This window comes from Danio rerio, chromosome 7, assembly GCF_049306965.1.
Source record: "Danio rerio strain Tuebingen ecotype United States chromosome 7, GRCz12tu, whole genome shotgun sequence".
NCBI lineage: Eukaryota > Metazoa > Chordata > Actinopteri > Cypriniformes > Danionidae > Danio > Danio rerio.
In genome coordinates this window covers 73,544,676-73,565,007 of record NC_133182.1, presented here as the reverse complement: position 1 = coordinate 73,565,007, position 20,332 = coordinate 73,544,676, and the positions used below count along the sequence as shown (strand labels likewise).

Below are 20,332 nucleotides of genomic sequence, written 5' to 3'. Positions count from 1 at the left end.
ACTCAAATAAGCACTCGTTACAACGGAGGTCTGCAGAAGAGCATCTCTGAATGCACAACATGTCCAACCTTGAGGCGGATGGGCTACAGCAGCAGAAGACCACATTGTGTGCCATTCCTGTCAGCTAAGAACAGGAAACTGAGGCTACAATTCACACAGGCTCACCAAAATTTACAACTTTGGGCCCATTTGTACCAGTTGAGTATTGTGTCAATGCCACAGCCTGCCTGAGCATTGTTGCTGACCATGTCCATCCCTTTATGACCACAGCGTACCCATCTTCTGATAGCTACTTCCAGCAAAATAACGCGCCATGTCATAAAGCGCGAATCATCTCAGACTGGTTTCCGGAACATGACAATGAGTTCAATGTACTCAAATGGCCTCCACAGTCACTAGAGCTCAATCTAATAGAGCACCTATGGGATGTGGTGGAACGGGAGATTCGCATCATGGATGTGCAGCTGAAAAACCTGCAGCAACTGCAGGATGCTATCATGTCAATATGGATCAAAGTCTCTAAGGAAAATTTCCAGTACCTTCTTGCATCTCTATTCCACGAAGGATTAAGGCAGTTCTAAAAGCAGAAGGTGGTCCAGCTAGGTACTAGTAAGGTGTACCTAATAAAGTGGCCGGTAAGTGTATATACCTTTTGTGTTTCAGGGGGAACAAGGCTATTTTTCAGACATACCTTCCATTCCTTCTTGATTGTGATGAGCTTGTTACCCTGCTGTTGTTGGTGTTAATACTTGGAGCAAACACTTTTCTGATCAGTTTTTTAGTCCTTGGGAAATAAAAAGTCAGAATCAAGAGAGTAATTGAAATAAAAAAAAAGTTGACCAAAAATCCAGTCATCATTTATATACAGACTGAGCTCTGTGCACTATGCATGTGAATAGAATGTATGAATATATCATAACATTTATAAATTGCATACTAAATACTTATATCGATCAGCATTTTCATTGCTTAAGAAGAAACAAGGCTGAGGAGACATTTCTCATATGTCTCGAGGCTTAATCAACTGTGTGTCTTCGGTGACCTTTAAGGTGACAGATCACATTTTTAGGGATTCATTTGAGGCCAAGGAATTATTTTGAACCCATTTTCTTGGTACGCACTGACCTCAGTATGTGCAGAAAGTGAGAGAAAAGGGAAAACGGAAAGAGAGAGAGCAGTAAAGGTTATAACCCAGCTCTTGTCTGAACAGTCTGAGGCCTTTAATCCAGGAACAAAGTAATTAAAGTCCACCTTTGCAGAAAAGGCCAATTAAAGTGGACTGCACATCTCAGAAATGTGGGCATTTGTTGGAGAAAGTGAGCGCTTTTATCAGAGCAGTGGGAATCTTCACCCTGCTGTTCATGCTATCCTTGAAAGCACACAAATCGAGCACTTTACATGCTAAGAACATGTTGTATCCCTCATCTGTAATGGGTGAAAAGTAGAGATGGGTATCACTAACTACTTACACATATGCAATATACATTACTATTTAATATATTGCACTACATTACATTTACATTTACTTTAGGTTGTCATGAATAGATCCAGAAGACAGATTGTCAAACCAAATGAGTTACTCTGTTGGTTGAATTGGTTCCGGCTTTATTTCTCTTGCACCACCTTAATTTCATTTTTATTTATTTGCTTCTTAATTACATATAAATTAATAAATACATGACAGTATTGACAAAGATCTAAAGAACTAAAATTACAAAAAATAATGTCAGTATTGCAATATATCTGTCTATCTATATGCTTGCTGTTTATCTTTTTTCCCCTTACTATTATAAAATACATTTCATTCTGTACATATATATATATATATATATATATATATATATATATATATATATATACATACATATAAACATATATATTTAAATGGAATGGTTTATATTTGCATGTTAGCTAAGTACTATGCTAAAATGCTGTCTATAAGTATCATTGCGATTTAACATAGTCAATTCATGAGTCCTGTCGCAAGTTGCTGTTCAAATTTGACATGTAGTCTAATGGTGTAATATACACTACCTAATAAAAGTCTTGTATTTTATCTAAGTTTTAGGGACAACAAATGATAACTTGACTTCTAGTTGATCATTTGGTATCAGAAGTGGTTTATGTCAAAGGCAAAGGCCTCTAGATTACATATATTTTCAACAAAGGCTCATTCTGAAAATGTAGTCCCATGGACGATTCTGGAAACTGCAAATTATGTAGGCGTACGTATGGCTGCATTTCATTTTTTAAGCGAACGCTACAAGGCGGTATGATGCCATTCCTTTTCACGCTTACCGGCTGACCGTTTACCTCCTTGTGGAGTGCTTTCCCACTGCAACCAGTTTGTCCAGTTAGCTTGTCATGTATGTCGACGGATTTGAGACACAGAGAGGAGTTGACCATGACGACGACGACTGTGTTCAAGTCCATGGAAGAGCGGTTCTAGAAATCAGGTAAGACAAAAACAGAATCCAAAAAATAAAGTGAACAAGTAAATAACAGGGTGAGAATGTGGTAAAATCTGAAAACGTAAAAAATCAGGGGCTTTTCTTTTTCTGGACGGCTTTTGTAAATTGTTGGTTGGGTTTAGGGAGGTAAGTGGGTGGCCGGGTCAGTCAGTAAAATTGTTTGGGTTTAGGGAAGGAGGAGGATGGGTCAGTAGATTGGCCAGTCGCACAGTCAATCATTCAGTCAGTCAGACAAACGATCATTCGACAGTGCCATCTGGTAGGTTTACGCGAGAGCAGCACGGGCGCGAACGGCACTTGCAAGAAACATTTGAGATATGAAAAAGCACACACAGCGGCCTCATTCATTCACGAAAACAAAAACTGCAAAAATATGTACCTCCCGGGACGTATTTCGTGGTCTCCAGTAACGTCCACGAGACTGCGTTTTCAGAATGAGCCTGGGTTGTATTTTTTCTTGCTCTTACAACTGGAATCGACGACAAGATTTTTGTCAGGTAGTGTACTACGCTACTTTTGTTTCACATTGCACCAGTTAAAAATATTTGACAAAGTCAGAACCAGTCTGTCAGTTTGTTCACGGTCTTATAGTGTATCGGGTTCAGATTCTTTGGCTTTAGACATTGATTCCATACAGATGAAGGACATCATACATGAGATTTGAGGCGGCAACAAGGTCGCTGGTTCGAGTCTTGAATGACTTTTTGGTTAAAGTCAGGATGTCTTGCATGTTCTCTTCCTTTTGTGTGGATTTACTCTGGGTCCTTAGGTTTCCCCCACATACCCATATTCTAATCTTGGCAGTTCCAGTGCTGGTTCAGAGCTAAACTCATGTTCCGAATCAGTTCTTTGTCTTTTGACACCCAAAGCACTGTCTCTGAACCAGGAAAAGTGTTTTTAAATAGCAGTAAAACAATGCTTGGCTTAAAGCACGTTTGTGCTGTCAGAAAAGATGAGACATATGCATTGACGTCAGACCTGGCTCTTCAGTGCCTCTCTTGCCGATGGAAAAGCAAAGAAGCTCTTTAAAGGTGATCCAGCTCCAAACTGGCATTAGCACTGGCTCCGAACTAGCACCTGGTTGAAAAGGGGCAGCAGTCCAAAGACATATGTGAATTGAATAAAGTAAAAATTCACTGTTGCGTTTATGTGTGTGAATGTAAGCGTGTGTGGATGTTTTCCAGCACTGGGATTTGCATGAGTTAATGCACTCTCCAAGCTGGGTTTTAGGACATGGCACCCATGGATAAAACATATACCATAGTAATCGGTTGTTTTTTATGCTATGGCGACCCCCTATAAAGAAGGAAATAAGTCAAGGTGAGAGTGCAGAGGGAGTGAGTTTGGGATCCTCAGTCATTTTGTGTATATGATGCCCAGTTTTTCTCTGTATTAAAACATGTTAGATGCTTTGTTATTTAAATTCAAGTCCCATTTTCCAATTTTGGAAGTTTAGTTAGGGTACTATCATTTGTGGAAAGTAGATGTTAGTGCAAATCAGTAGGTTTTAGAATAAAGCCAATACCAAGCATTTCATAGATGACAGTAAAGAAGTTCGATCAATTGTAATATGTTAAGGGTGGATGATTCTAGCACGGCTACTGTAGTGTGGACACAGCTTAGGTTAGCCAAACAGGCTTGACTAAAGAGCCCAATGTGGAATATTCTAGAAGAGAGCCTGATGCTGGTTGCCCTGCCAGGCCCAAAGTCCTTAAATCCTTCTCCAAATATTGGGAGCATTAAGAGCATAAGGGTTGAGTGGCGTTACTGTGATGAAAGAGCCAGCAAAGCAAAGCGAACAGCCTTAAATGCAGCCAGAGTTCTATCAGATTATGTTTACTTAACCTCTGAGCATCTATTAATCTGTTCCCAAACTCTCTGGTTACATTGAGCGATGGGCACCCCTGCCATACAACTGGCTCCAGCTGCTTCCCAGCTGTGTTTCTCTGGGTTTCGGCCCACTAAAGGAGACCCGTGCAAAACCCTGGCCTCATTCGCATCAGCCCATCAAACTTGCATGTACATCTGTAGTGCATTCACCTCACAAGGCTACATTAAAGGGGTCTTGCTTTTACCCAGAAGTCGCCTCGACACATCATGCACACACGTTTCTTTGCCTTCATAAGGCTGACGTATTCACCGGGGAGTTCTGAAGGATGATGGATAAGTTGTTTGAGCTATTGGGCTGATTGTCAGTTTAATATGCGTGTATTGAGTGGTGCTTTGCAGTTTCCTGCTTTGTTAATTTGTTTTGGCTAAAAGTCTGATGAATGCTGGAGGGATGTGGGTTGAAGTCTGGTGCATGCTGGAATCCTTAATGTATGTGTGTGTGTGAGACAGATTAGAAGTGCTGCAGGCCTGCTTTATGGAGAGATGGACGCTGTTTGCGCTGTCAGGCCCAGCAGTCCTCCTTGTGTGAGCTCTGCAGCAGCATTCAGCAGGATGCCACAGACAGACACTAAATCCATGGCAGGACCCAGGTCCTTTCTTCCTGTAGATGGTCTCTAAGTCCTGCTATAGATCCTTAAAAGCACACATACACCCGTCTAAAGAGGCCACATCACACCTTGAACTCCCTACTTGCTTTGACAGACTCAAACAAAACCACTGGTGGTCTTGCTCTACTCAGCGTAAGCCTTCTTCACACACAGAAGCTAATCGATAGTGTTCTGGCAAAAGGCCTGTTAATATTCATCGAAATTTGGGATGATGGTTTGACCAAAGCTGTTAGATCAAGCAGTAGGATGTTCCTAGCGCTACAGTCAGAGGTCTTCATTAAGTTTAAAATCTTTATTATAAAATGCAGAAATTGAATTTCTGATTAAAAAAATCACTCTGTGTTGCAACATTTATTCCAAATCATATGAAAAACATCAGATTTCTGTAAAATGCAAATAAGATACATAAAAAGGGCACTTTTCAATAACTAATCAAGTATATTAGGGGTGCATATGGTATCGCATTAATCACAGTCATGAGCTTTGATAAATCTAGATTAATTGCAAAATAAAAATGTAATCTGGATCAGGGGGGGCCGAGTCGGAGCACTGACTCCGATCCCCGGGCTCTGCGTTGGTTAGGGAAATTTCAAATTGAACCAAAACGAACCATTACAATTGGCTTAAGATTGGCAATGAAAGTTGGCGACATTGCAACCTACAGATCTAACTGTAAATGTACAGTATTGAAATAAAGAAGTGCAATACTATGTAGTTTAAGGAAACAGATCCTCTGTTTTTTTTATCTTGTTCTTTTTATCTGCTTGTTAGGTGTGACATCACGCGAAGCATCTTACGGGTCTAATCTCTATCAAGCGGTATGGGGAGACTCGACAAATGGTAATAATAAATGTTCACAAAGCAATGTAATACTTTCGAAAATCACGATTGCAATGTATATATCCATGCCTAATATCAGATGGCCTAAAAGTGATTAAAGGTGCAGTAGGTGATTGTCTTCAGAAACATTTTTTGTTGTGCTGGTTGAAAGTCTCTTCACAGTCCAATAGTTATGATTACAGTAAATGATGTAAATGTGTTTATTTGTATTTTTAGATTCTGGGTAAAGCATAAAACAAAAAAAAATGTTCATCCAATTAAATCTTGTCGGACCGACATCTCCCATAATTCCGATAAGCTGGTCAGATTGTCTGTCAGCATATGTAGATTCGGACTTCTGCGCATCTGTTCACGCAGATCTGCCAATCGCGCATGCCCGCCTGCAAGCGCCGCGTGGTCACGAGACGGACCGGGAGAAATCAAAGGCTGAATTGAAACTTTTAAAAACCTGAATCAATATTGGAGGTACTTTAGCACGCTGGAGGAAGAACGACACTATGGCTGAAGTATTACTGTAAGAGAGGTTATGTTCTGTTTTAAAACTATTTTAGTCAGGCTAAGCTTATGTTAGACTGTGTTGTGTTATGAATGACTTATATGCACAGACGTGTTGTTCAGCCACTGAAATCTCCCGGTGTAAGATTGATGTGATTATTTTCCGTTCCATAAGGTTCTTTTACAGCATCGATAATGTAGATTTATATTCAGTTTAACAACAAAACATCAGTAAATAGCGCTATTCCGCCTAACTGCTTTATTGAGCTGAAGTTGCTTTTATATTCACATTGGGTCATTTTTGAACAATGACAGCCTTCCTATACTGTTTACCATGCTACTCTGAATATTCGTTCTGAAACAGCATTTAAGTGTGGCAAAGTAATTAATGTAATTCCTGCATGGCGCTGGCACTAACTAACTGGCGAATGACATGAACTAGTGGGTTGTCTGTCTGCTGTTGTGATGCATTATGCGCGCTTGCGATTTCAGGGGGTGTGGCTTTGAATCACAGTCCCTCCCCACCATCCAAAGATAATATGCTAAGCGGTTAGCATTTTGGCAGATCACCTATTGCATCTTTAATTTTTTAGAAATTGTTCAGAGACTGCTGTGTACACCACAATGTGATATAAAACTCGTTTTAATGTGTGATAGGATTAAAAAGTGGCCATAAACAAATAATTTCTCAATTCAAATGAGTAGAACCCGGAAACAGTATTCCATACGTCACAAATTATCAAGCGGATTATTTATTATTTTTAACTTGTCTATAAAGTGAATAAGTGCTGATGACAGTTGTCATTAGTAGGGCTGCCAGACAACAAAATGTAGCATTTTAAGCAACAGTAGGCCTACACATATTATAAGATAGAGCCTTATAATACCAAGGTGCTGATATGTTTAAGAATTAACAATAATAATAGCCCACTCATATTAATCTTTATTTTAAATCTAAAGAATCGTAAGAAAGAATCATGATCTTGATATTAAGCAAAAAAAATCGTGATTCACATTTTAGCCAGAATCATGCAGCTCTTGTCACCACCTATGTTTCCATCCAAAAATGTGAATTAACTTTATTCAAAACTGCAATATCACATAAAAGATGTGCGAATAAAGCAGCGTTTCAAAGTCAAAGAGAGCAAAATCGTCCCTTCCTGATTTACTGGCGCCAAATATCATCAGTATAAACGTAATTTGCTGCAGTAGGAGAAGCTGCGTGAAACTTTCCTTTATTTATAACTTTCTTTACAACTTTATAACTTTTCTTTATAATAACTTGCACCTTAGAAGGCATAAGACTCACAGCACAGACACTCTTGACAGTTCTTGAGGTAATTAATAACATAACACTATCTTTGAAATGGTCAAGGCATTTTAGAATGACCAAAACAACATTTCAGATGTTTTACAGTATGATCAGTACAGCTCACTTATTCTTCCATCAAAAATCTGATTTGGTGTTAACTAGTTCAGTCCTGAACAAAGGTTAATGAGTCTGCAGTCTATGGGTGTTGATTTAGAGGTGGAGTCAGTTAGCTTTGCAGTTGTTTTTTAGTTGACAGGTTTGCGTTGCTGAACTCATCCTGTATTCTTTGGCAAGCACGGCTGTTTGACACTGTCTCGGCACTGGCATATTTGCTAACATCTGCAAAAATATGTTTGGCCTGAAGATGGTACTTCAAACTTGCTGTTTTAGTGGAGGGACAGTTCATCACTACAATGAGTCCACACAACTTTAGTTTTCTCCAAGGTTCCTTGGAAGCTTTTATAATGAAACTTGCCATTGACGTACACTGAGTTTATATGCACTGACTTGACAATGTTTTTTTTAGTTATTTTGCGAGATTCTAGTATTCGGCTTAAATTGCAGTTTAAAAATAGCTGGATTAATTAGATGAACAAGTAAAAAAAAGGAAGCTAATAATTTTGGCCTGTTTTTAAATTGTTTAAAACTTTATATGTACAGGGGGTGGAGAATGAAACTGAAACAATGGCCAATGTAGTGTTGGAGGTTTCATGGCTAAATTTGAGCACCCTGGTGGCCAATCTTCGTTGATTGCACATTCCACAGTGGAATGAACCGCCAACTTATCCAGCAGGTTTTTACGCAGCGGATGCCCTTCCAGCTGCAACCTATATCTGGGAAACATCTACACACACACACTACGGACAATTTAGCCTACCCAATTCACCTGTACCACATGTCTTTGGACTGTGGGGAAAACCGGAGCACATGTAGGAAACCCACGCGAACACAGGGAGAACATGCAAACTCCTCACAGAAATGCCATCTGAGCCGAGGTTCGAACCAGCAACCCAGCGACCTTCTTGCTGTGAGGTGACAGCACTACCTACTGCGCCACAAAGTTTTTTACATATAGCTTAATATATATTTCTATTTATTTAATATTTTTTTCACTTCAAGGCTTGGATATTGATGAGCACTAATTCTTACAGAAAATACATACTGATCCTGTTAAACGTTACATTATGTTAACTGTTCAAATAAACCTTCACAGTGAAGTACTGAATTGGAAATGACGTTATTTTAATATAGTCAGTCGTGAACTGAAGTGAGCCGGTTTAAGACTTGACACTCCAGGGCTGAAAAGAAGCCTCACTGCGGCCCAGCCCTACACCACACTAAAAATGTTGTCTAAAGCAGAGAATAAGACAGAATAAAGAATTTCTAACTGGTTTTGTATGACACAAGGATGGAAAAAAGCTGACTTTTTTTAAAACACCAAACTTTCTCAGAGTGAACATGACAAGACCAATCATTGCTCTAACAGACTGCAGTGCATGACATCACACATAGTTCCCAAAGAACTCAGTTCCTGAGAACTTTCCTAAACATTACTATAATCTTTATATTTAAATGTACTTTTGTTCTACAAGTCAGACAAACCCTTATCTTTTACCACAGTATCTGTGCAAGGGCATATAAATAACGGCTACATATAAATAAAACTGAGCTTCAGATGATATAGACTGGATGTGGATGGTCAAATAAGAGAAACAGACCGTTAGATCGCTCTTAATAATAAATGAAACAGGCTTTACAGATTACATGTCATAAAAGCTGCTCTTTAGTAGCTGCATTAGGTGTTCGCCAGGATTACATGCAGTGGGCTGCTGGGAGAAAGACCGCACTGGGACTCTCCGTCAAGACTCATAGAATGGTTTCTTGTAACGTGTGGAAACTCAAGCTGTGTTATCCAGTAATTGAAGCTTCCTGCAAAAGCTGTTCTGTAAGCAGGCCGGGAGGCTATATTTTCAAGGCTGTTGCAGTATGCTTTTAAAGAGACAGCTCACTCTAATATCCGAATTCCATCATAATTTACTCACCTTCATGTTGTTCGAAACCTGCATGACTTCCCTTTCTTTCTAAGCATTTTCAAAAGTGTTCCTGCTGTCAATTAAATACAGTGGAAACAGAGGGATGCTCATTAAGCAACATTAAGTCATTATGACAGTATGACTCATACACTGTATGACATTTCAAGTCTTTTATAGGCACGGGAAAGCTTTGTATGAGGATAATACAGAACTTTAAGATGTTGTTTATTAGAATTGTGACTGTTTTGGTCTATGGACACCATTCACTTCCATCACCATTCACTCTTAACTAAGAAAAAACAGGAGCTTTAGTTGTACATTCATCCCCATTCATTCGTTTATTTTCCTTTGGCTTAGTCCCTTGTTTATCAGGGGTGGCCACAGCGGAATGAACCGCCTACTATTCCAGCATATGTTTTACACAGTGGGTGACCTTCCAGCCACAATCGAGCTCTGTGGAACATCCATACACTCTCGCATTTACAAACACTCCTATACTATGGCTAATTTATTTATTCAATTCACTTGTACTGCATGTCTTTGGACTGTGGGGCAAACCGGAGCACCTGGAGGAAACTCACGCCGACATATGGGAGAACTTGCAAACTCAGAAATACAAACTAGCCTAGCTGGGACTTGAAACCAGCGACCTTCTTGCTGTGAGGCGAAAGTGCTAACCACTCACCCCCATTCAAACAACATTAAAAAAATACATTCGACAAAATGTGTATAGTTTATAACCATGTAATTTAAACCTGCACGCGTTTCTTGTTTCGCTAAAAATATATTGAAGAATGTTGGTGACCAAGTGATTTTTGTTGGTTTTGACTTTCATTAAATTTTTGTCCACATAATGGAAATCAATAAAAAAAAAATAAAAATAATTACCAGTATCAAATGTTCTAATATTTTTGGAACAATATAAGCAAGTTGATGATGAGATGCACTATCCCTTTAACTCCTATTGTGTTTAGTGGAAGAAAGCCATGTGCTGTTTAAGTGGTTCTTTATTGTCATTGACGGTTCCAATAAGGACCTGTAACATCCAAAGAACCTTTACCTTAATATATCTTCATTAAGGTGCTTTGTATCAGGGATGTCCTAATCAGGTTTTTTTGATTTTGAGTATCTACCGATACTGAAACCCGATTGGTTACTTCTATAATACATAAAAAAGAATAGAAGAAACAGATCCAGGATTTTCCTTATTATATATTTATATATATATACATATATAAATATGGATATATGTATATATATATATATATATATATATATATATATATATATATATATATATATATATATATATATATATATATAGAATTTGTATGTATATACATACATACATACATGCATGCATACATACATACATACATACACACACACATATATATATATATATATATATATATATATATATATATATATATATATATATATATATATATACATGTATATATATATTTGTATATATATACATACATACATACAGTGCATCCAGAAAGTATTCGTAGCGCTTCACTTTTTCAACATTTTTTTATGTTACAGCCTTATTCCTTCAAAAGGCTTTATTTAATCTGTTTCCTCAAAATTTTACACACAATACCCCATAATGACAATGTGATAAAAGATTTCTAAAAATTGTTGCAAAATTATTAAAAACAAAAACCCTAAAAAATCACACGTGCATCAGTATTCACAGCCTCTGCTCAATACTTTGTTAATGCACGTTTTGCAGCAATTACACCTTCAAGTCTTTTTGAATATGATGCCACAAGCTTGGGACACCTGTATTTGGGAATTTTTGCTAATTCCTACATCGCAATATATTCTGGCCTGATGAGTCTAAAATTAAACTCTTTGGAGTAAATGCCAGACGTTACGTTTGGAGAAAACAAGACACCGCTGATCACTAGACTAATACCATCCCTACAGTGAAGCGTGGTGGTGGCAGCGTCATGCTGTGAGGGTGTTTTTCACTAGCAGGAACTGAAAGACTAGTCAGGATAGAGGCAAAGCAATGAATGCAGCAATGTACAGAGACATCCTGAATGAAAACCTGCTTCAGAGTGCTCTTGACCTCAGACTGTGGTGACGGTTCATCTTCCAGCAGGACAATGACAAAAAACACACCACCAAAATATCAATGGAGTGGCTTCACAACAACTGGGTCAATGTCCATGAGTGGCCCAGCCAGAGCCCAGACCTAAATCCTATTGAACATCTCTGGAGAGATCTGAAAATTGCTGTACATCGTCACTTCCTATCCAACCTGATAGAGCTTGAGAGGTACTGCAAAGAGGAATAGCCAAAAATTCCCCAAGACAGGTGTGCCAAGCTTGTGGCATCATATTCAAAAAGACTTGAGGCTGTAATTGCTGCCAAAGGAGCATCAACAAATTATTGAACAAAGTCTGTGAATACTAATGTACATGTGATTTCATAGGTTTTTATTTTTATATATTTGCAACAATTTCAAAAAATATTCTTCTACATTGTCATTATGGTATATTGTGTGTAGAATGTTGAGGAACTAAATTAATTTAATCCATTTTGGAATAAGGCTGTACCATTAAAAAAGTGAAAAAAGTCAAGCGCTATGAATACTTTCCAGATGCAATGTACAATCATTGCATTTTAGTTAACATTCACCTGTAGTGAGATTTATTACATGTGATGGGATTATAATTAGATATCATTATTCTTTATATATTTAAGAAAAAAAAAATCTGCAAAAAAGTGAACACCCCTATAAATGGTTTCTTCCTGAGCCTCTGCACAAAAGCGATCCCTCAAAATTTCCAGCAACTTGCCACTTCAATCTCGCGCTCGTCTCATATTCAGGTTTTATTTATATCACACTAACTTTTAACATCCTGCTGTTTTGTGTATTATTCAGTTCTTTCCTGTCTGTCTGTCTCCTTGTCTCCCTCCTCAGTTGGCAGTGAACTGATGCATCCTTTTGAAAAGATATTGATGTTGGTTTGTAGAGATGTGCGCCGTGCAATGCAATGGCCCAGCTTTTTTTATTGCCTGCCGCATACTAATCCCAGAGCTGGGGGTGTAAAATGACACCTGCAGGGTGCAGTGTGTACGAGTGAGTGTGTGTGTGTGTGTGTGTGTGTGTGCGTGTATGCGAAAAAGTGAGCTACACACCCACATGAAAGTACTGCCATTAAAAATGATCAAAGAAATTACTGCACTCTGCTTCACAAGCCTGTTCTCATGCCTGGCTCGGTGTAGGATACATCTTTGTACTCACACAATCACACACACACACATACACTCATACCTCTGCATACATCAATTAACATCTGTTAATAGATTCCCGGAGATTCACAGTGTATATATTTCCACATAAACTAGCCTAAGGCCTTTTGCAGACACGCATATGCTTTGAGGAAGAGGAAATGGTGCTCATGGTTGGCTTTTTAATTGCTGTCTGTTTTTATGCTGAATGCTTCTAAATTATGCATGGATCACTCATATTTTGTTAGCGTTCTGCAAAGCTATTATGAAATATTGATATATTATTAAGTTAAGATATTATTATGTGGTACGGTGTTATCATTAGTCATACTACACAAGAGGGGCTTGTTGTAAACCCCAATCTTAACTATTAAACTTGTGTTGCTCATCCCACACTGCATGTGTAATGGACATGATTGATATGGTTATAGGAAGAGTTACAACATGATCATAATGAGACCTGAGTGTCATTATACGCGTAATGTAATAATATTACTTTTCCCAAGTAACAAATAATATAACGCAGTACTTATACGCATTAAAAATAAGTAATATTATATATATATATATATATATATATATATATATATATATATGTGTGTGTGTGTGTGTGTGTGTGTGTGTGTGTGTGTGTGTGTGTGTGTGTGTGTGTGTGTGTGTGTGTGTGTGTGTGTGTGTGTGTGTGTGTGTGTGTGTGTGTATATATTTATATAATATTACTTATTTTTAATTTACTATGTATATATATATATATATAGTAAATACAGCAAATAATAGTATAGTACTATAATATATAGTATAATAATATTAATTAATTACAAATTAAAATAAATAAATAAATACAATTATACATCAGAATAATAAATCAGCTCTCTCTTATTAACATTAGGTAAATAAATATAAGTGTGTGTTTGTGTGTATCTGTGCAGTGTGTACATACAGTATGTATTTGTGTATGCAGTGTGTATATGCAGTATGGTTGTGTGTGCATGTATGTATATTTACATGTAATGATTTTTTTTAATATTAACATTATTTAGAAAAGTTACATTATCATTTTAAATAAAATGTGGTATCGATATCTGAAAAAAATTTAACAAAAAATATCGGTATTGTATCGAATTAAAAAATTGTGGTATCGCCCATCCCTAAATATTATTTGAGTTAATTAAAAAAAAGTGACACAATTTACTTTTTACCTTGCTTAATTGGCATTTACTAAATATATTTTGGAATAAAAATTACTTTAGTGAAGTTGAATCACACACTTAATGGGAGAGCGTGCTGCGAGGGAACAGACAGTCAGCTCACACTCATCATCATTATCATGTTTTTTTTTTTTTCACAGCAGATGAGTCTGTACTGTTCTAGTAGCTGAATAACTCAGGATATTGATTTATTTCGAGTCAGAGGGGGTATGCAGTCTGTAAGTACTTAATGAAGGCGCAAACCTTTTTGTGACAACTCCGTTTAATTTAATGAACTGGTTCGACTGGTTTCGACTTTGAAGAACCAGACTTGAGACCTCCTCTCTGCTGGTCTATTGACCAGTCTATTATAGATCCTCAAATTAGCAGTGCGCCATAAGCATCTCCTTTTTTAGACCAGAACGCCTATGGGAGCACATATGAGCGCAAATGCATTTGCTATTTAAACAGCGTGCTTCAAAACATCAAAATGACCCTTACGTCGAGCTGAAACTAGCAAACAAATTTGTCACGTCTTGTGCCGCATTGCGCCGGGTGTATGATATTGCCTTTTATCTCAATGGACAGTGATTTTACCTAACTAATAACACAAAACATACAAAAGTAACAAACACATTACATGCTTTCATTAATCTGTACATAGAGCATGTTTAGCTCTGGGCTCTTAACTGAATATAATTTTATCTTACTTTTTTTTAAGGTAAATGAAGGTGTAGGTTATAAAGATGGTTGTTAAATGCAGAGCTTCTCTATAAAATGGGTAAAAAAAATACCTGCAAGTTCTGAGAAAAATCAAACCTCAGCAAGGTATGGAAAAGTAATCCAAAAGTAACTTAAAAGTATTTAACGCATTACTGTCCTTAAAAAGTAACTACTGAAAAAAATACATCCGTAAAAATTATGGTAAAAAAATGGCAGCTGTGGTTGCCAGTACTGTTAAAAACACGGTACAAACCGTTAAAGTTATTTCTTGTTTTTACGATAAACTACCGTATTTTATTAATTTATAGAGGTAATATGTCTGTATTTTGAATGACCAGCGTCTACACATTTTTTGTTACAAAATTAGACACGTAAGTACACCCACATGCAGGTGGTGATGAGGACGTTACATAACGAGCCAATGCTCATCACAATCAACTTTTCCCACAAGCAGAAAAGAGTATCGGCATTTAGAAGGTGCTCAGTGTTATTCACACAGTTACTAAACACCAGTATGGTAACACGCATAAAATAAAGTCATGAAATAAACATTGTTTATCAACATTAGATGTAACATAAATCTCTAATGTACATAACCGACGGGAAAAAAACTAAAAAGATCCATATTAATGTCAACAAAATGCATAAAAAGTTATGTGCCACGCAGGGAATTCTGGGAAAGACAATTTACGGTTATTCGCCGTATATGTTAGGGAAACATGCCGTTAAGCAGGTAACAGATTTGTACTGTAGCATTTTTACAGTTTTTTTTTTTTCCTGTTAAAATCACGGCCATTTTTTATGGTGTAGCACAATTAGTTACTTTTTTAGGGTGGAGTAACTCAATATTTTAATGCACTACTTTCAAAAGTAACTTTCCCCAACACTGACAAGATGTTCAGCTTGCAGGAGCGGACTGGCCATCTGGCAATTCTGGCAAATGCCGGAAGGGCTGGACCAATTTTTAAATGTGGGCCAGTCAGTTTTTTTTTTTTTTTAATATGTATTGTTTTTATTGTTTATAGCAGCTTTTATCTCTTGCTAGATGTGATATTATGATGATGATGATAATAATAATAATAATAATAATAATAATAATAATAATAATAATAATAATAATAATAAATGTTAAACATTTGGCCCAATCGGCGACTGCCGCCTAATTTCAAGATGGGCCGATCCAATCCGTGGTTACCCGGATGTAATCAAAATCTGGCAAGAATGTCATATTATTTCACCATCTGTACACCAAAATAAATAGTTAATGCGCATGTCAGTGGGTGGGGCTGTGTCGGTGTGGTAATGTGGGCTGATGTGGCTACAGTGCCATGGCTGAATTTTTGTCCCAGTCCACCCCTGTCTGCTTGTCTAGAAATTGCTTCTTGATTTAAAATTTTTTTAAACTAGAAACAAATCAAAAGTTCTAAGAAAAGCATATTTTGCAGTGTATTCACCTAATTTATTAACTGGCCAGTGACCATGTCATTTTTTTTCCTCACACATCTGAGGCTCAGCGTCCACCACTTGGCCATTTTATTTCGAGCCATTGTAAACAAAGCGTCCATTTTTATCTGTCTCCATTCAGAGCCGACATTTCAGCCACCGCCACGGTTACCGACATGCAACGGACCGCCATTATGATTAAACGCAATTTCATTCCCTACCGAGCCCAGAAATAAGTGCTCGCTCGTGTTAAATGGCCAGTCTGCAATAGCAAGTGCTTCCTAATACGAGCCGAATCAACACGTGCGGGAAAACAGCCGTACACAGGAAGCAGATCCTAGCGAGGGCAGTCAAGGAGAATGATGGCAGGCTAGTAAGGGAAGCGCATTGTGTTCTAATTATTCTCAGAAATGTCATCATCCCTATTCTTTTATTCCTTTCCACATTGGCGGCGAATGGCACGGAGAGATGGTTATCTCAGGGAGCCATTTTAGTGGAGGAATACGCCTTTCCCCTCCCTCGACGGTCCATTTTAGAAGTGAGCGGCTGGCTGTGTGGTGGGCTTGGTAATTCTGCTGGCTTTTTTCATGTGTTGGAGGGTGATGAGTCCTCCTCCATTAGGTAGCGTCGGCCTGTGATGTATGATGTATGCGCGGCAAGGCATTCTGATGTTTATTCATGATTTTCAAGGCAATGTCTCAGTGAAACCCTCTGATTTCCTTTTAAGGAACAAACTTTGCGAGATTGAGATTTCAGTTTAAAGGCGCAGAGCCCTATATCCTGCAGCGATTCAGCCCTGCTTCTTTTCCTCCCTCTCTCTTTTTAATCTTCGTCTCTCCTCTGATATTACCTCTGTCAGCTTTCATTTACTTGACCACCCCGAGTAAAATATCACATATAGTTATAATTCTGTCAGCTAGTTCCATGCACTCTGCTCTCCGAAGGAGTATGTTAAACATTTTCAATGTAACATTTTCTCATCTCTAATTTGCACATGAACTATTGCGATTTAATATTATTTTGTATTTACTTTTAAACACCGTAGAGTTTGTTTTTTCTGTGTTGGCATGGGTTTCCTCCGGGTGCTCCTGTCTCCCCCTCAGTCCAAAGACACTTATGGTGAATTGAAGAAACTAAATTGGCTGTAGTGTATGTGTGTGAATAAGGGTGTATAGGCATCCGCTGTTTAAGGCCCCGTTTACACTAGTGCGTTTTAGTTTTAAAACGGCGTTTTAGATCAAAATTGATCCGCGTCCACACTAGCGTTTCACCTAGTGTCTCTGAACATATCTCTGTCCACACTACGCCACCAAAAACGTGTATCACGTGACCATTCGCGCACTCCGGGCATGCGCGTTCTAGTATAAACAGGAAGCATGTGTCTCATTTTGGCATTTGGTTATTGTTAGTCAACAAACGCCGGTTGAACATTAAACGCGATGGCATAGAGAGGTATTTTTGTAGACAGACGACGAGGTCGAGTTGTTACTAAACGTAACAAATGAATAACGGCACAATGGCGCATAAAACAGACAATAGTGCAAACAACGCTCCCATTTCGGTGCCCATGTTGTTGTTTGCAGTACTGTCTTCCGGAAGCGTTAAAGCCATGTGTTATAGTCATGTGATAGGGGCTTGATGAATAAGGGAAGGATACGCAATGACACAAAAGCCCTAATCAGGTAGCGAATCTCAGCAGTCGTGCCTCCGTTTTCAGATGTCTCTGTTTTTTCTCATCCACATTGAGACGAAGCAGCAGCATTTTAGAATGAAAACGGCCTCTCCAGCATTTTCAAAACGCTCCATTTTTGGCGCTCGAGGACTTCGGCGTAGTGTGGAGGGATGGCGTAACCGTAGCAAAACGTATGCGTTTTAAAACGAAAACGCACTAGTGTAAACAGGGCCTAAAACAAATGCTGGATAAGTTGGCGGTTCATTCCGCTGTGGGGACCAGCGAGAAATAAACCCTGCAGGCACAGGATGTCAACATGACATCATATTGATGTTGTACCCTAGCGTACCTCATTGTTGTGGGGACGTTGGATTTTGTTTTGGAAATGAAATTCGGGCCGACGTCAATGTCCAACGCCCAACCTAAAATCAACCAAATATTAACGTCTAATCATGTTACACCTTGAGGTTGTGTGGACATTAACACTATGACATTTATCAGACATCAGATTTTGGTCATTTTCCAGCATAACCTATAATCAACAAGATATCAACTTTGATATCTGGTCAATTTAGGTCATGACGTCAATTTAGATATGCGGTTAGATTTAGGTCGTGACATCAGGTGACCAAAATTCAATGTCTAGTCTAAGGACAACTATTGGATGTCGTCCAATAACGACATCAAATAACTTTGACTTTAGAACAGGGGTGTCCAAACTCAGTCTTGGATGGCCGGTGTCCTGCATATTTTACTTCTAACCCCAATTAAACACACCTGAACCAGCTAATCAGGCTCTTTCAAAGTTTACTAGAAACTTCCAGGTAGGTGTGTTGAAGGAAGTTGGAGCAAAACTATGCAGGACACTGGCCCTCCAAGACTGAGTTTGGACACCCCTGCCTCAGATGCTGGCTAGACATTGAATTTTGGTCACTTGACGTCATGACCTAAATATAACCTAATAGTAACGTCTAATGATGTGTGCCTGCTTTGAAGAGACAAAGCTAAAGGAAAGTGTTGGAATAAACCAATGAAATTGCAATTTATATATTTGCTAGTGTGTGTGTGGTAATGTGTTCTTAAGTTTGTTGCCAGATTCAAGACTTTTAAATATTTTCAATACACATTTTGCAATTAATGCATCAAATATATATGGGTATGTTTCAAATAAGTATGTGTAATTTTTTAAATAAATTAAAATAGCAAACTAAACTAGATTTATTAGTTTAGATTTATTTTTGTTTTGATCAAGTCAAAGCTACCACATTTTAAAAAAATCTTAGAAATATCAGCAATGGCAAATTTACATGCTTTATTTGTTTTAATCGAAATAAATTTTAAGCTTAAAATGATAAAAGCAGGCTGAGCACACTGTAAAACATCTGAAATGTTGTTTTGGTCATTCTAAAATGCCTTAATCGTTTCAGTATTAGTGTTATTATATTATTAATGACCTATAGAATCAAGAGTGTCTACTACCACAGCAAATTCCATTTTTACTGTTGTTTTTTGGCGCCAGTTAATCAGGAAGTGACGATTTTGTTCACTTTGACTCATTGGATGGAAACGATGCTTTATTCGCACATCTTTTATGCGATAATCCAGTTTTGCGCATAAAGTTACTTTGCATTTTTGGATGGAAACATAGCTATTGTTCTATAATCCAGTGTTTCTCAACCATGTTCCTGTGGGACCACCAGCTTTGCACATTTTCCACGTCTCATTAACCAAACACACCTGATTCAGATCATCAGCTCATTGGCAGAGACTGAAGACCTTAAATAGGCATGACAGACAACGGAGACATGCAAAACATCGAGTGTTGGTAGACTTATAAACGACTTACAAATGACTTGCAGTTCAGTTAATTACACAGTCAAATATTCATTATTTAACCATTCTAATATAGTTCAATGTTTTTTTTTTTTGTTTTTTTGGTTAAAAATACATAATTTTTTTGTTTAAAATAAGTTTAGTTAGAATAAAGGTCATTTCAAACCATTCAATCAAATATCCGACTTTACTGGACAGCTCAAAATCCCAGTAAAGCCAATCAACCTTGTAACCTTGATATACTACTCCAAGTGCTGTCAGATGTTTTTGTAAACTGACTGATGAGTGAGTTGGAATTATTTTCTATTGCAACCGACAGCATGTCACTCAATAGACTGTAATAATTCATATTAAATATGAAATACTCTTGTAACCTGGTGCCAATCACAGAGTGGGAGCCGACATGAATGTACTTGTTTACAGAGCAGTAAAGCAACATCAGCTTTATAGCAACTGTAATGTGAAAAGCTAGTCCCTATTTGTCTTATAAATGACTTTTTAATGATAATTAAGCAGCATCCATCCATCACAGTAGGACAAATCTACCCTGACTCCTCCTATATGAAAAAGGGA

General features: G+C 37.8%; 1 protein-coding gene across 18 annotated transcripts in view; it reads left to right on the top strand.

The window, feature by feature from the left end:
• The window catches only part of pmfbp1 (polyamine modulated factor 1 binding protein 1), a 327,880-nt gene that overhangs the window by 22,282 nt on the left and 285,266 nt on the right, over nt 1–20,332 (top strand). For 8 of the 18 annotated variants that reach the window (XR_012382832.1, XR_012382836.1, XM_068222780.1 and 5 more), the window contains exon 2: nt 5,741–5,809. The exons of the other annotated variants lie outside the window; for them this stretch is intronic. Coding sequence is in view for 5 of the 8 variants with exons in the window: in XM_068222780.1 (XP_068078881.1) it covers nt 5,807–5,809 (3 nt within the window). In the remaining 3 variants the exon portion in view is untranslated. The remainder of the gene's footprint in view (nt 1–5,740; nt 5,810–20,332) is intronic. 18 annotated transcript variants of the gene reach the window in all.